General features: G+C 40.1%; 1 protein-coding gene across 3 annotated transcripts in view; it reads left to right on the top strand.

The window, feature by feature from the left end:
- Positions 1–12,725, top strand: part of PRDM15 (PR/SET domain 15) — a 59,019-nt gene that overhangs the window by 41,472 nt on the left and 4,822 nt on the right. For 2 of the 3 annotated variants that reach the window (XM_014599195.3, XM_019476421.2), the window contains exons 15-22: positions 106–237; positions 2,136–2,270; positions 5,499–5,662; positions 6,222–6,301; positions 9,490–9,609; positions 10,291–10,422; positions 10,893–10,976; positions 11,158–11,333. In XM_014599195.3, the coding sequence (XP_014454681.1) occupies positions 106–237; positions 2,136–2,270; positions 5,499–5,662; positions 6,222–6,301; positions 9,490–9,609; positions 10,291–10,422; positions 10,893–10,976; positions 11,158–11,333 (1,023 nt within the window). The remainder of the gene's footprint in view (positions 1–105; positions 238–2,135; positions 2,271–5,498; positions 5,663–6,221; positions 6,302–9,489; positions 9,610–10,290; positions 10,423–10,892; positions 10,977–11,157; positions 11,334–12,725) is intronic. The other variant, XM_059720757.1, reaches the window with a different exon arrangement.

The raw sequence follows: 12,725 nt of genomic DNA, 5'->3' as shown, positions 1-12,725 counted from the left end.
AAAGCAGTATTAAATATGCCCTTTGCCAACTGCAAAATAAATCAAGAATAGCTCCAGTGTTCCTTTAGATGTGAAAAATTCCTTCTATGTTTTCTTCCATTCTAGGTCTTTTCATGTAGGAGCAATATGAATAAACACCTTCTGACACATGGAGACAAGAAGTATACCTGTGAAATCTGTGGACGTAAATTTTTCAGGGTAGACGTGCTTAGAGACCATATTCATGTTCATTTTAAGGTAGGTTGTTAATATTTTGATAAAGAACATAAGCTATATTGCATGTTATTGGAAACCTGTTCTAGAAGGGTAAGAGGGTAGGTGCATTTGTGTTTATGGTGGGAGCTGGTATGCGTTCTGGATCCAAGCCAAAATTTCCCTTTGGAATCTCAAACAGTGCATTGATTGATTGAAGGGGCTTTCCCTTTAAATTGAAGCCTTTGCAGCACACCTTCATGCAAAACTGCATTTAACCATGTGTATCTGCAGAGAGTTTGTGGAATCTCCATGCTTGGGGCTTTAAGACACAGCTAGACAAACTTTGGGTGGGATGATATAGTTCAGGTTAGTCCTGCTTTGAGCAGGGGGTTGGACTAGATGACTTCCTGAGCTCCCTTCCAACCCTAAATTTTCTGTGATTCTTATGCTGGGGGAGGGAACTGAAGCAGGAGAATCAAAGAGGCCATCCCTTTAAGTATCAAAGGGTAGATTACATGGAGTGGGGAGTGCCATCTAATTGTTAGAAAAATAAATAAATAAATAAATAAATAAATAAATAAATGTATGGTTACAGAGCCCTGCCTCCCTCCGTCCCCCTGGAAGTCAGGAGGATGCCTTAGTTCAAATCTAGATTGGCCACTGACACGCTGCAGGTCTGCAGTGCACTTATGGAAGTGACTGCAGTGTTGTTGGATGTCCCTGCTAGTTTTAAGCTAGCTGGCTTGGGTACAGGTAACAGTGTAACTTGTGGTATCAGCATAATCTAATTTACCTTGCTTCTTAGCTCCATGCTGCATTGCAGCAGCTGGACTATTAAACTAGCTCAGGTATGCTTGCAGTGCCCTGCAGTTGCTTCTGGGACTGCACTATAGACCATAGGTAAGCAACCCCCAGCACAGTTGCCAGAAAGTGGTGTGCAAAGAGGTTTTGCTTGGCATGTGCTTCTCAGGTGGATGGTAGAGAAGGGACTGGGGCTGCACTGCCACAAGAAGGATTGACTTCTCATGGCTCCCCCACCATCTTACAAGTCAAGGTTGCAGGTGTTTTGGCACCCTGCCCCAAAAGTGCTGCTGACCTCTAATATAGACATACCTTGCAAGAACTTTGACATGCCACTTAACCCACAGTCCCTCATTTTACTCATCTGAAGCAAAAAAAGCTTGCCTACATCACAGGGACTACAGCTTTCAAAAGTGTAAAAGGTGCTATATAGAGTGAGTATTAGTTAGTATAGACATTCTTGTACTAATCCACAGAGTACCTCCTGTTGGTGTGCAAAGAGCTAGTTGGTCAACTGCTGCTGCTCTTCCTTCGGTTTTGTGCTGTTATCTACATTAAAGAGGCATCTGGAAAAATACACTGAATATGCGCTTAATCTTGCCTCCTCAAGAAAGCTATTGCCACAGTTGTTATATGGCAGTTAAGTAACTGTGAATGAGATGAGGGAGGTTCCTGAAATAGTCTCTTGGGTACCATGTGTGAGAATTCCTAAAATAATAAATATCCTTGTGGGGAAATGTTTTATTTGTTTGACCCACCTGTTAGTGCAATTAAGTTTCACTAAGCCACTTGAAAGAATGCAATTTCTTTGATCTAATATGAGCTTGAAAGGTGCTGTGTTGTTCAGTGATGCCATTAAAATGATGTACAATTTTAACTGTGAGCCAGTTTAACTCTTGTTGATACTAATAGTAATTTCTTTTATATATATATGCACAGCTGTCACTTAATAAGCATGTCTTATCATGAACTGGGGAATTTTGACTTTACAGGGATTGTATTGGATGCAGAAGTATTTTATATTATGTTATTATAGCTGGTTATGAAACAAATTTGTATACAAGGGCAAAGGATATATTAAGCTCTGAAAAAGCTATTAGATTTAGTAAAATAGAGTCTCCTTCCCTACCTTAAAACAGGACATTGCATTAATGGATGACCACCAGAGGGAAGAGTTCATCGGTAAAATTGGAATCTCTTCAGAGGAAAATGACGACAACTCTGATGAAAGTGCAGATTCTGAGCCTCACAAGTATAGCTGCAAAAGGTGCCAGGTAGATTTAAATACTCCTTTCAAACTAATGTGTGCTTATTTCTTTATTTGTCTTTTAAAAAGAAAAAATATGCTGAGCAGAATTTTAAAAATGTTGAGTTAACAAAGGGGGGGCCAGTATTTTGGTCTGCAGTAAAACACAGGTGTAGATGCACCCCATGTGTATTTTATCTGTTTACAATGTAATGCCAAGTATATCAATAGTCTAAGAGTACTGGCTTTGCCAAGAAGGGTGGAGAACATCTGGTAGTGTGGACACTCCTCAGAAGCGTGAAATGCGTGTTTGAAAGGCCTCAGACATTAAACCTAGGTTCCCTCTTACTTGGTGATTGCTCTAGCCTCTAGACAAGTGGTTTTCAACTTTTTTTCATTTGTGGACCCCTAGAAATTTTTGAATGGATGTGGGAGGCCCCTTTAAATTGCAAGTGTGGGTAATCACATATGTATTTATGACTGATCATATTCATCTTCTGTGGACCCCTTAAACATGGTCTGCGGACCACAGGTTGAAAACCACTGCTCTAAACTAATCTATAAGCAGTGGGTGCCACCACCGTTTAAAAAAAAAAAAAAAAAAAAAGAGAGAGAGACAGTAGGCTAGTGGACAAATTAAGTGCATAGCTGCAGAAAGGTTAGCTTGTGAATCTCAGTCTCATAGATGCCTAGACTCTGGAGAAAGCTAGGATTTCAAGCACAACTCTTGTTATCAGCATTTCTTACAATCATTCCCCTTATAGCTTGTTGACTATTGGGATGCCCATTCCTTACATAATTAATTCCATGCACAGTATGGAGATGTTAGGTGTCAAATTTAGTGGTGTGTATTATGTTCTGGGAGCCAGATATCCATGAATTGTGAATTTAGTCCCTTTATGGAGCTAAGAACCCCAATTCCTCGCCTGTAAAATAGGGATAATTCTCTTAGCCCTTGCATGCCTTTTCTGTTTAGACTTTAAGGTCTTTTGGACAGCAGCCATTTCTTTACTTGCATGTTCATGGTACTTAGCAAAATTGGGCTTTAGCCTTAACTGGTGCTTCTAGATGCTAGTCTAATATCTGTGATTACAAACGTTTGACCTTGCATTTAAACTTCCTGCCTCATTTGAATCCAGTTGTTTAAACAACAACTGGAAACTGCAACACCTGAAGCTGTGTTCTGAGTAACTCTGATTGCCTATGCCACATACATTTATGGGTAGTTAATGTAATTATTTGTGTTTGCAAATAAAAACAGAATTCATGTTAAGAAGTTACCTGTGAACTGTAGTGATGGAGCATAACTGCAGTTGTGCAAATGGAACAATCCATGAATAGTGTTGGAGGTCACAGCAGTGGAAGACACATGTTGGCAATGTTAGGGGTTTAGACAGACTAACAACTGCATCGCTGTCAAGCGGATACAAGCTGCTGTAATTCAACTCTTACCTCTGAAAGATCCTGTAATATTATGTGGTAAAAAAAAAAAAAAAAAAAATCACTCCATCCCTAACACTGTTTCATTCAGGTCAACTTTCAGGCAACTAGGCTCATTTTGTATCACTGCAGGATTATGTAGACATGTAACAGCCGATATGTGCTCCCAAGCAGCAGCTCCCTCTTTAAAGGCAGCCAGGATGCATCCACAGCCTAAAAAGGCTCTTTCTGGCTGAAAATGTTGCCCTCTTGAATGTCTATGGGAGAGCACCACAAAAGTAAATTGTAGCAAAATAATAATCCCTTTATTAAGAAACATTTTCTGTTTATCCTTCCCTCTTCCCCTTAGAGAGTGAAAAGATGAGTGTAAAAGATGCTCTCCAGCTACAAGAATCTTTCACTGACAGCAAACTGAGGTTAGCTGTAGCTCTCTAGTCATCCCATCTCAAATAACTCAAGGCCTCCTAACAGAGTGGTGTGCAGCACTTCTTTACCTCTCCTATGGCTCTGTGGTACCACCAACAAGGAAGCAACAGCCTGAGCTACCATTTCAAAGAAGTTTAAGTGAAAAGCTAATTTTGGTTGTCCTTCATAGGCCTGTTTAATATCAGGAATTGGGTACTGTAACAGGTTGCTTTCCCCAGCACCATCTTCCCTGTTATCCATGCCCTATGTGGGGCACCCTTGGAGTCCCCTCTAAGGTTTCTTGTGTCCCGCTCTTTATTCTCCCGTCACATCTTGATGAAAATTAATATGTTGGTTCTTGAAAGTGGGAGACTGCCAATTATGTTTCATATGTTGGGGTCTTTTGCCTCCACAGGCCTTGACCTGGTCTTTCTCTAGCTAGACCTCCCCATTTAAACCCACCAAACAGGGTTGGACTCTGAGACTCTATCCCTCTTTCCTGCTTTAATCTGGAGTCTGGTCTCCCTGGCCTAGAGGTCTAGCTACCAGCCCTATAGCTAGAGTAGCACAAGGCCAGGGGACAGACTTGCTTAGTTCCACAAAACAAAAAAACCCCAAACAAACAAAAACCAAAATAAACTTGCACTGCAGGTGCACCAGACCTTCCTGGTCTTTTAAGATTGTGCTTTCAGGCACTGGGTCAGTGCACCCCAAAATCCTGCACCCCCACTGGCACCAAGGTATATGCACCCCCAAAAGTCACACCTTTGCTGGCACCAGGCTCCCCACAATGAGGCCTCCTCCTTCCCCTGATAACCTCACCCAAACCACTGGGTAGTCAATAACCAAAAGAAATATGGACAGTGCTGTCTACGGGCAATAACAGCCACTAAAAAAAAAAAAAAAAAAAAAAAAATCAAAGAAAGCCACATACCAGCTTACATTTACACTGGGTTCATGCTTCAGCTCCTCACTGTAGGTTTCTAGGGTGGCTGCCATCTCTCAGGGCTTCTGTAGTCCCTTCTTCCAGCCTTTCAACTGCTTACCAAGCCTCTTATAGAGCTCTAGGTTGCACTCCTTCCCCTTTGGCTGGCAAGACTGACTGTACTCTCCCCAGGGTTTTTATAGTCCTGGCCTGCCCCTTCCAGTCAGCTGACTAGCGGGCCACATTCAGCCTTTAACCCCTTCCTTACCAGCATTCTGTGCCCAGAAAGTCCTGGCCTTAAAGGGGTGGATCTGCCTTCTAGTAACAGGGCTAGGGGTCCCTGTTACAGGTACCTACTTCCATGTGTGCAGAATTGCTGATTATTGGCTATTTGTGCTGTTGATCTCAATAGCGAGCTAACTAGTCACCTTTTTTCTGAGATTCCCCCCCCCCCCCCCATGTATTCACTATTGTTCAATTCCACAGTTAACCTTTGGCAGAGGGAAGGAGTACCTGAAACACATAATGGATGTTCACAAAGAGAAAGGCTATGGCTGTAGTATCTGTAATCGACGATTTGCTTTGAAGGCAACTTACCATGCTCACATGGTCATTCATCGAGAGAACCTGCCTGATCCCAATGTGCAAAAGTAAGATATGTTTAACTAATCATATGTGAAGACTACTTTTTGAGATTACAGTGGCTGTTTCAAGTATTAGCATTTGGTAATGGCATTAGTAGGAAGGAGAGAAAGAAGTATTGGAATACCCAAAACTTTATTTGTGCAGCTTTAATATACCAGGAAAAAATTCATCCCTTAATTTCTTTTTGATTTAAATACAGTATTCATTGACATTGTTTGGGCTCATATTGTCTCCTTGTCATTATGTGAGTGGTGCCATTGGAACTATTTGTTTCATTCATGACTGTACAATTACATCCTCATTTATAGTAGGAAACAAAAGGAAAGACTAAAGTCCTGGATTTATAAAGTAAAGAATTTTAATCTAATAAATGTAAGAGTGAAGGCATGGTACTAGCTGGCTGTGCTTAACTTTTGATGTGGTTTATGCTTCTTTTTTTCCCCCCCAAGGAAGTTTTCTAGTAAGTCTCTTCAGACAATTTACAGGTACAGATTGAGATTGCAGAAGACCGTAGGCCTGTCAAAAGAGAATGTAAATATTGTTTTATTTTTTTGTTTTTTTCAGATATATCCATCCATGTGAAATTTGTGGAAGGATATTTAATAGCATAGGGAATTTGGAACGACATAAGCTTATTCACACAGGTAAAAATTCTGTTTTCTTTTTTCCCTTGTAAATTATTAATATAAAAAAAAAAATCCTGTCCATTTAGCTTTCAGAATCCCTACCTTTTCTTGTCAGGAAAAAAATATGTATGATAGCCCACAGTAAGAACTACCCCCTAAACTGATTCACAGTAAGCACTGGGTAAAGATAGAGGGAACATACTGTCCAACAGTCAAGCTTACTATATTACCATGACTAAATAAATATTGCAGGCCCATTCAATATATAATCTCCCCTTTATGACAACAATGATAACCTGGGATAACATATAAAATTAAGTTCATATCCATCACCTTTAGCACCTGTACATAACAATATAGAATTTAATCCTAGTAATTTATTAGGAAGCGTTAACATTTGGGAACACATGGGAATAAAAGATTCTGGACAATCATTCAAAGGAAATGGAGCTTTTGACAAAATGTAGTGTACTGCAGGTGACATTAAAATCCCATTTTTCCAATACCTGCAATTGAGAGACTTTTCAACACATTCCCAAAGAAAGGTAAAACCAGTACCATAGCAAGGAAATTTGGCACCTGAGGCAAGCCTGCAGTGGCAGCCCGCCCTCACCTTGTGCACAGATCCAGGGGGCACTCCCCACGCCCCATGCTTGCCTGGGAGTGCGTGCAGTGGCGGGAGCCACTCTTCCCCCGTCTCCCCCCTCTCTCCCCTCCCCCCAAAATGAGCCACTTACAGCTCCACCCCATTCCCCGCCCTGGCTGGACAGTGCCTGTTGGCACCCCTTCGCTTCAGCACCTGAGGCAGTCGCCCTGCTCACCGCCCCCTCCTTACTATGGTACTGTGTAAAACTCAGTATAAATCTGACAGAACTGAAAAAAAATTGGTCACACCTATGAAACCCATATTGTCTGTATTATATAAAGTAATTTTAAATAGTCATACAAAAGAAAAAACTCTGTTTATGACAAAGTGGGTTAATGACATTGGATCAGAAATTAGTATTGAAGAATGAGAGACCATTTGCAACAATGGTCCTCAGATCCATCTGCACAATAATAGAAGAAAATTATTTTAAAATCCTATATCAGTAATAGCATCCAATTCTGGGCTTCACACTTTAGAAAGGACATGGAGAAGCTTGAGAGAGTCCAGAGGAGAGCCATGCACATCATTAGAGGTCAAGAGTGCAGGCCTTATGAGGAGAGGCTGAGAGGCATGGGACTCTTCAGCCTGGAAAAGAGAAGACTCGGGGGGTACTTGGTGGCAGCTTATAAGTACATAAGGGGTTGGAGAATATCTGTTCACCAGGGCACCCCAAGGGATGACAAGGTCTAACGGTCACAAACTGCTGGAAAACCATTTTAGACTGGACATAAGGAAAAACTTCTATACTGTCCAAGTCTCCAGAGTCTGGAATAGACTTCCCCAGAAGTGGTGCAATTACCTACTCTGGATAAGTTCAAGAAACATTTGGATGCTCACCTTGCTGGGGTCATCTGACCCTGGCTGACTTCCTGCCTTTTGGGCAGGGGGCTGGACCTGATGATTTTGCAAGGTCCCTTCCAGTCCTAACATCTATGAAATCTACCTCACCCCACTTACAATTAAACATTTTTGGTACAGGAGCAGGAAAATGTTGTAGGGAGTGCAGTTATTTGTGAAGATTCTTCCACCTATGGTGGATGTGTCCTAGAATGAAACTGTTCTGGAAGAAGGATGGAGGTATAATGAGGAAAGAATGCCTACACTCGGATAACTCCTTAGTGTTCCTATTGATTCATCCTGACAGAACAACATAAAGTTACATGTAAAAGTCCTAAGGAATTGATCACTTATCTTCTAGTGGCTGAAAGAATCAACATTGCAAAAACTTGGAAGAGAAGTGACACCCCTAAAATAGCTGCCTAGTTTAAAAAAGATTGGGAAGTTTTATAATGGAAAAGTTGTCCTATCAAATCAGTATTTTGTAGGAGAGAAGAAAAAGATACTTGGAAATTGGATAGGCATTTTTGGAATTTGCTTAAAGAAAAAAGAAAAAGAAATATCTCTGGCATGTAAACCAGAAAATGTAAGAAACTGTTTTGAATACTGAAGAAAAGTAGAGGGATCTGTGAGCTAGCACTTAAGAACGAATTTTGAATAAATTTAAAATCAGATGAGCAGAAGATAATGACATTTGTATTATGTAGCGTTCTAGGGGAAAAGAGGGTGTGAATTATTATATAATAAAAACATGAAGGCTTAATGTTAATGGAAATATAAAGGAACTGTCAGAAACTGAAACGAAGAGAAGAACACAATGCAAGATGCTTGTGGACATTGACTTGGGTTAAGGGAGCACTGTTGGTGGAAGATAAATGTCTTCATATATATTTTTAGGAGAAATGGGTATATCTTTATATGTCAAATCTGTTATTTGATTAGTTCGATTAATTAATAAATACAATTACAAAAAAAACCCTTTATTAACATTGCAACATTTATGCTTCATGGCAAGCCAGTTTTCTCCACCAAACAGTTTTGAAGAAAGTAAATAATAGCAGAGCCCTGATGTTATAATAAAGTCTTTATCCAGTAAAATATTGACTTTGTAGTCCATCACTACTGAAATCTTCATCCGTGCCTTCATTTCTTTGTCACCTGGAGAACTGCAGTTTCTTCTATCCATGCTGATGTCCCAAAGTGCCAGTTCCTTTTTCCAGCACAAGCAGAATGCCATAGCCGATTTCTTGCATTATGTCATCCGTAATCCACTTTATTCCGTCCCCATTTCTCATTTCTGGATCCAGTTCAAATACGGTCCTTGCTTTTTAAAAATTTCTTTGGGCTTATTCTAACTCTTTATCTTCATCCTCCTACTTCTTCTACTCCTTTCCCTCAAAACCACTCTTCTGTACTTAAAAAAAAATCTCAGCATTATTGATAAAAAAGTATTACTTACAGTTTATTGTCAGAGCCTGCTGTACAGTTTACTTGTATATTTTGGCCTCATTCTTGCTTTGGATCTTATAAAAACCTATCTTACCTCCCTTGCCTATATCTCATAATTCATTTTGGGACACAGTATATATACAAAAAGCTGTTCAGTAGTTGGGTTATTCCGCAGTGAATCTATTGCCAGAGATTTGTCAGCTTTTAGGAATACATATATTTTCCACCAGAGATCTTGTTTTATATTGATGGGGTTTTTTTTTTATTTAAGGTGTAAAAAGCCATGCCTGTGAGCAGTGTGGTAAATCATTTGCCAGAAAGGACATGTTAAAAGAGCATATGAGAGTCCATGATAACATCCGAGAATACCTGTGTGCAGAATGTGGTAAAGGTATAACCATTCCCTTTTTTTCCATTTCTCTGAGACTTCATGCATGTCCTTTTATCATAATAAAGAATACACCAAAACTGAATGCTGAGATAGGAGATACTCAAGGGGGAAGGAGTCCTGCACTTTGAACACTTTGCTCAGGATAAAGGGGCACATAAGCTCTCCCTTAATTTTCTGTTCCTCAGTTCTTTGGTCTTCAGTCTGATTTTTAAAGATTTGTATCTGTCATTCTGCTATTTGAGGAGTGTTTGTCCCCATCCCACTTTCAGATCAAGAAAGAGCCAAAAAGATCACAGCTTAACTTACATTCTAGGGTGATTTTTCAGTGTTAGCAATTAGAATAAGTACACTTATTAAAATTAATAAGCATAATTATTGCTATAATTATTAAATTGGAATACATGTATGTTTCTTTATAACTTGAGCAAACTTGAATATCTGTTCAAATGATTTCCATTGGTTTTGTGGAGAATTTGAAACAAAAGTACCCATAAAAGTGTACCTCTAGCTAAATTATTAAAAACAAGCATTTGGTGATACATTCTACTAGAGACCAAACGGGGACCATCTTGAAACATGCTTGTCCCGAGTTGTCTTGCTGCCCATTGGAGGAGGGATACATGTGGAGAATGTGGCCTTATTTTTGTATCAGGCCTTTAGCAAGATCTTTCTCTCTCACAGGAATGAAGACAAAACATGCTCTACGTCATCACATGAAGCTCCACAAGGGGATTAAAGAATACGAATGCAAGGAATGCCATCGGAAATTTGCACAGAAAGTCAATATGCTAAAGCACTACAAAAGGCACACAGGTGAGAGCTTCTCCAAGGACCCATTATCTTGTGGATGTTTTACTGAATTAGCTAAATGGGGCGGGGGCGGTTTAAAACTTTATTTGGACATTTCAGGAAGAATTCTACTCAAAGCAGTGAGACCATAAAGAGCACAGTTTAAAGGAATATGGATACTAGGTTTCCAAAAGTAGGAACACCTTGGCCTCATGCTGTGTGATTTTTTTTTCTTTCTAAATGGACCACTGACTATAGGATAAGTGTTGAGTACTCTTTTTGTCTTGAATTAAGTTTTGAACTTTAATCTGCAATGCTAAATCTTACTCAGGGCACTTCTTCACAGGTTGTATTTCCTGCAGTGCTTTTGCAAACAGTGGCACAACTGGGGAATAAAAATGACCAGTGAGAATGATTTGTTTTAGTAAAGATTCCCACTTGTCCCAATACTTTTAATTGTTATTGTTCTGATTAAATATTCTCTTTTCATGCAGGGATCAAAGATTTCATGTGTGAGCTTTGTGGGAAAACATTTAGCGAAAGAAACACAATGGAGACTCATAAACTGATTCATACAGGTAAATCTTCTCCAATAATAGTTTCAAAGACAACAATTTGCCAGTCTGTCCTTGGTGTACTGGATTAGCTTTTTCACTATGTTATTAAAGGAACTGACCTAGTTTCTGAAATACTGGAAATCAGCTTTACAGTATTCACTTTGAGAGCTAGATACTAATGGTGTTTTTCGTTTGCTGTCAGTAGGGAAACAGTGGACATGCTCAGTCTGTGATAAGAAATATGTCACTGATTACATGCTTCAGAAACACATCCAACTAACTCATGATAAGGTAGAAGCTCAGAGTTGTCAGCTTTGTGGGACAAAGGTTTCTACAAGAGCTTCAATGAGCCGACACATGAGGCGCAAACACCCAGAGGTGGGTAACATAGCATACAAATTATTGCCTATTATATATTTATTTGGCTACCTTGTTACTTCAGGTATGCCATATAGTTCATCTTTTTTCTGTTTTGGCAGCTCTGATTCTCATTTAAACTATCCTTAATTTATACCAGAGTGCTTAACCTCCAGTTTGGGGAACAGATCTGGCGCACCACGCCATGTCATCCAGCCCTTGTGCTCCGCACTGGTCTGAAAATGTGGTGATGGGAGAGCGGTGGCACCACTCCCCTGCTGCCAAATTTCCAGATCCGTGGGCCCTGTGTGCTGGATCAGGCACCTGATCCCAGTGTGTGGGGCTGAGTGAGGGCAGAGCCAGGGTCCAATCCAGGCATGTGGAGGGTTAGAAGGGGGCAGTGCTGGGCTACAGGGCCCTAGCCCAGTCTGGAGGTTCAGGAGAAGGCAATGCCAGGCTTCTGGGGCTTGATCCCAGCATGCAGAGACAATGCTGGGCCCCACAGCCTGATCCTGGCATGCCAGGCTCAATATGGCCTGCACACCAATGCGTGTCACTCATCTGGCACATGGGGCCAAAAGCTTGAGCACCACTGATCTAAACCAACATGTCGCTTGGTTCTGTTGTTTGACTATTTTTATACTTACCATTTTCTGCTGATTTCTAAAGGCTAAATTCCTTCTTTCCTAGTTTTAAAACTATTTCTGCTAAATCTTAAATCCATATTTATTGGGGACAGAGAGTGTTCATTCACTCGTGTCCAGAGTAGATATTTTTATTCTGTTCATGGCATCCCTTTTATGTATTTGTTGACAGCCATCAAGTTTGCCTTCAGAACTTCTTCAGTCTGTATTAAAAATTGGCCTGCTTCCTTAACCTTTCCATTATTGGTCACATTTACAAATAGCCTGTCATTGTTATGGCCTTGCCTCAAACTCCTAACTGTTCTCTAGGCTGAGAAACTAAATAAATGGTACAACGTTTTAATCTTTTGCATTAAAAACAAACCTGAGTAATAAAGTTCTTGCAGTATGAACAGCCAGTGGTTTCCATTCTTCAGTAAACAGATTTATAACTCCTGTTGTATACAGTGAACCACAACACACTTTAAGAGATTTATGGCTCAGGAACACTGTAATTTTTGTTGCTTCTTGAGGCCACAGGACAGGTAAACAGTAGTTTGTTATCCCTAAAATATATTAGTTTTAGTGAATGCTGATCTGTCTAGGGAGTGGGAAGAAAATGGTGCTATTGCTGCTCTTCTGTTTAAGCTTAATTTCAAACTGCATAGTTGCTCTGGTCCTGTGGCATGTTACGTTTATTTACATTATGCTTTCCCCAAAGAGCTTGATGCCAGTGATTTGATTACCAAAAAAAAAAAGTTATGGCTTAACTGCTGGGCTTTTAACAAGA

Source organism: Alligator mississippiensis, chromosome 1, assembly GCF_030867095.1.
Source record: "Alligator mississippiensis isolate rAllMis1 chromosome 1, rAllMis1, whole genome shotgun sequence".
Lineage (NCBI taxonomy): Eukaryota > Metazoa > Chordata > Crocodylia > Alligatoridae > Alligator > Alligator mississippiensis.
Note: the sequence above shows the minus strand (reverse complement) of the source record. Positions and strands in the feature narration are given on the sequence as shown.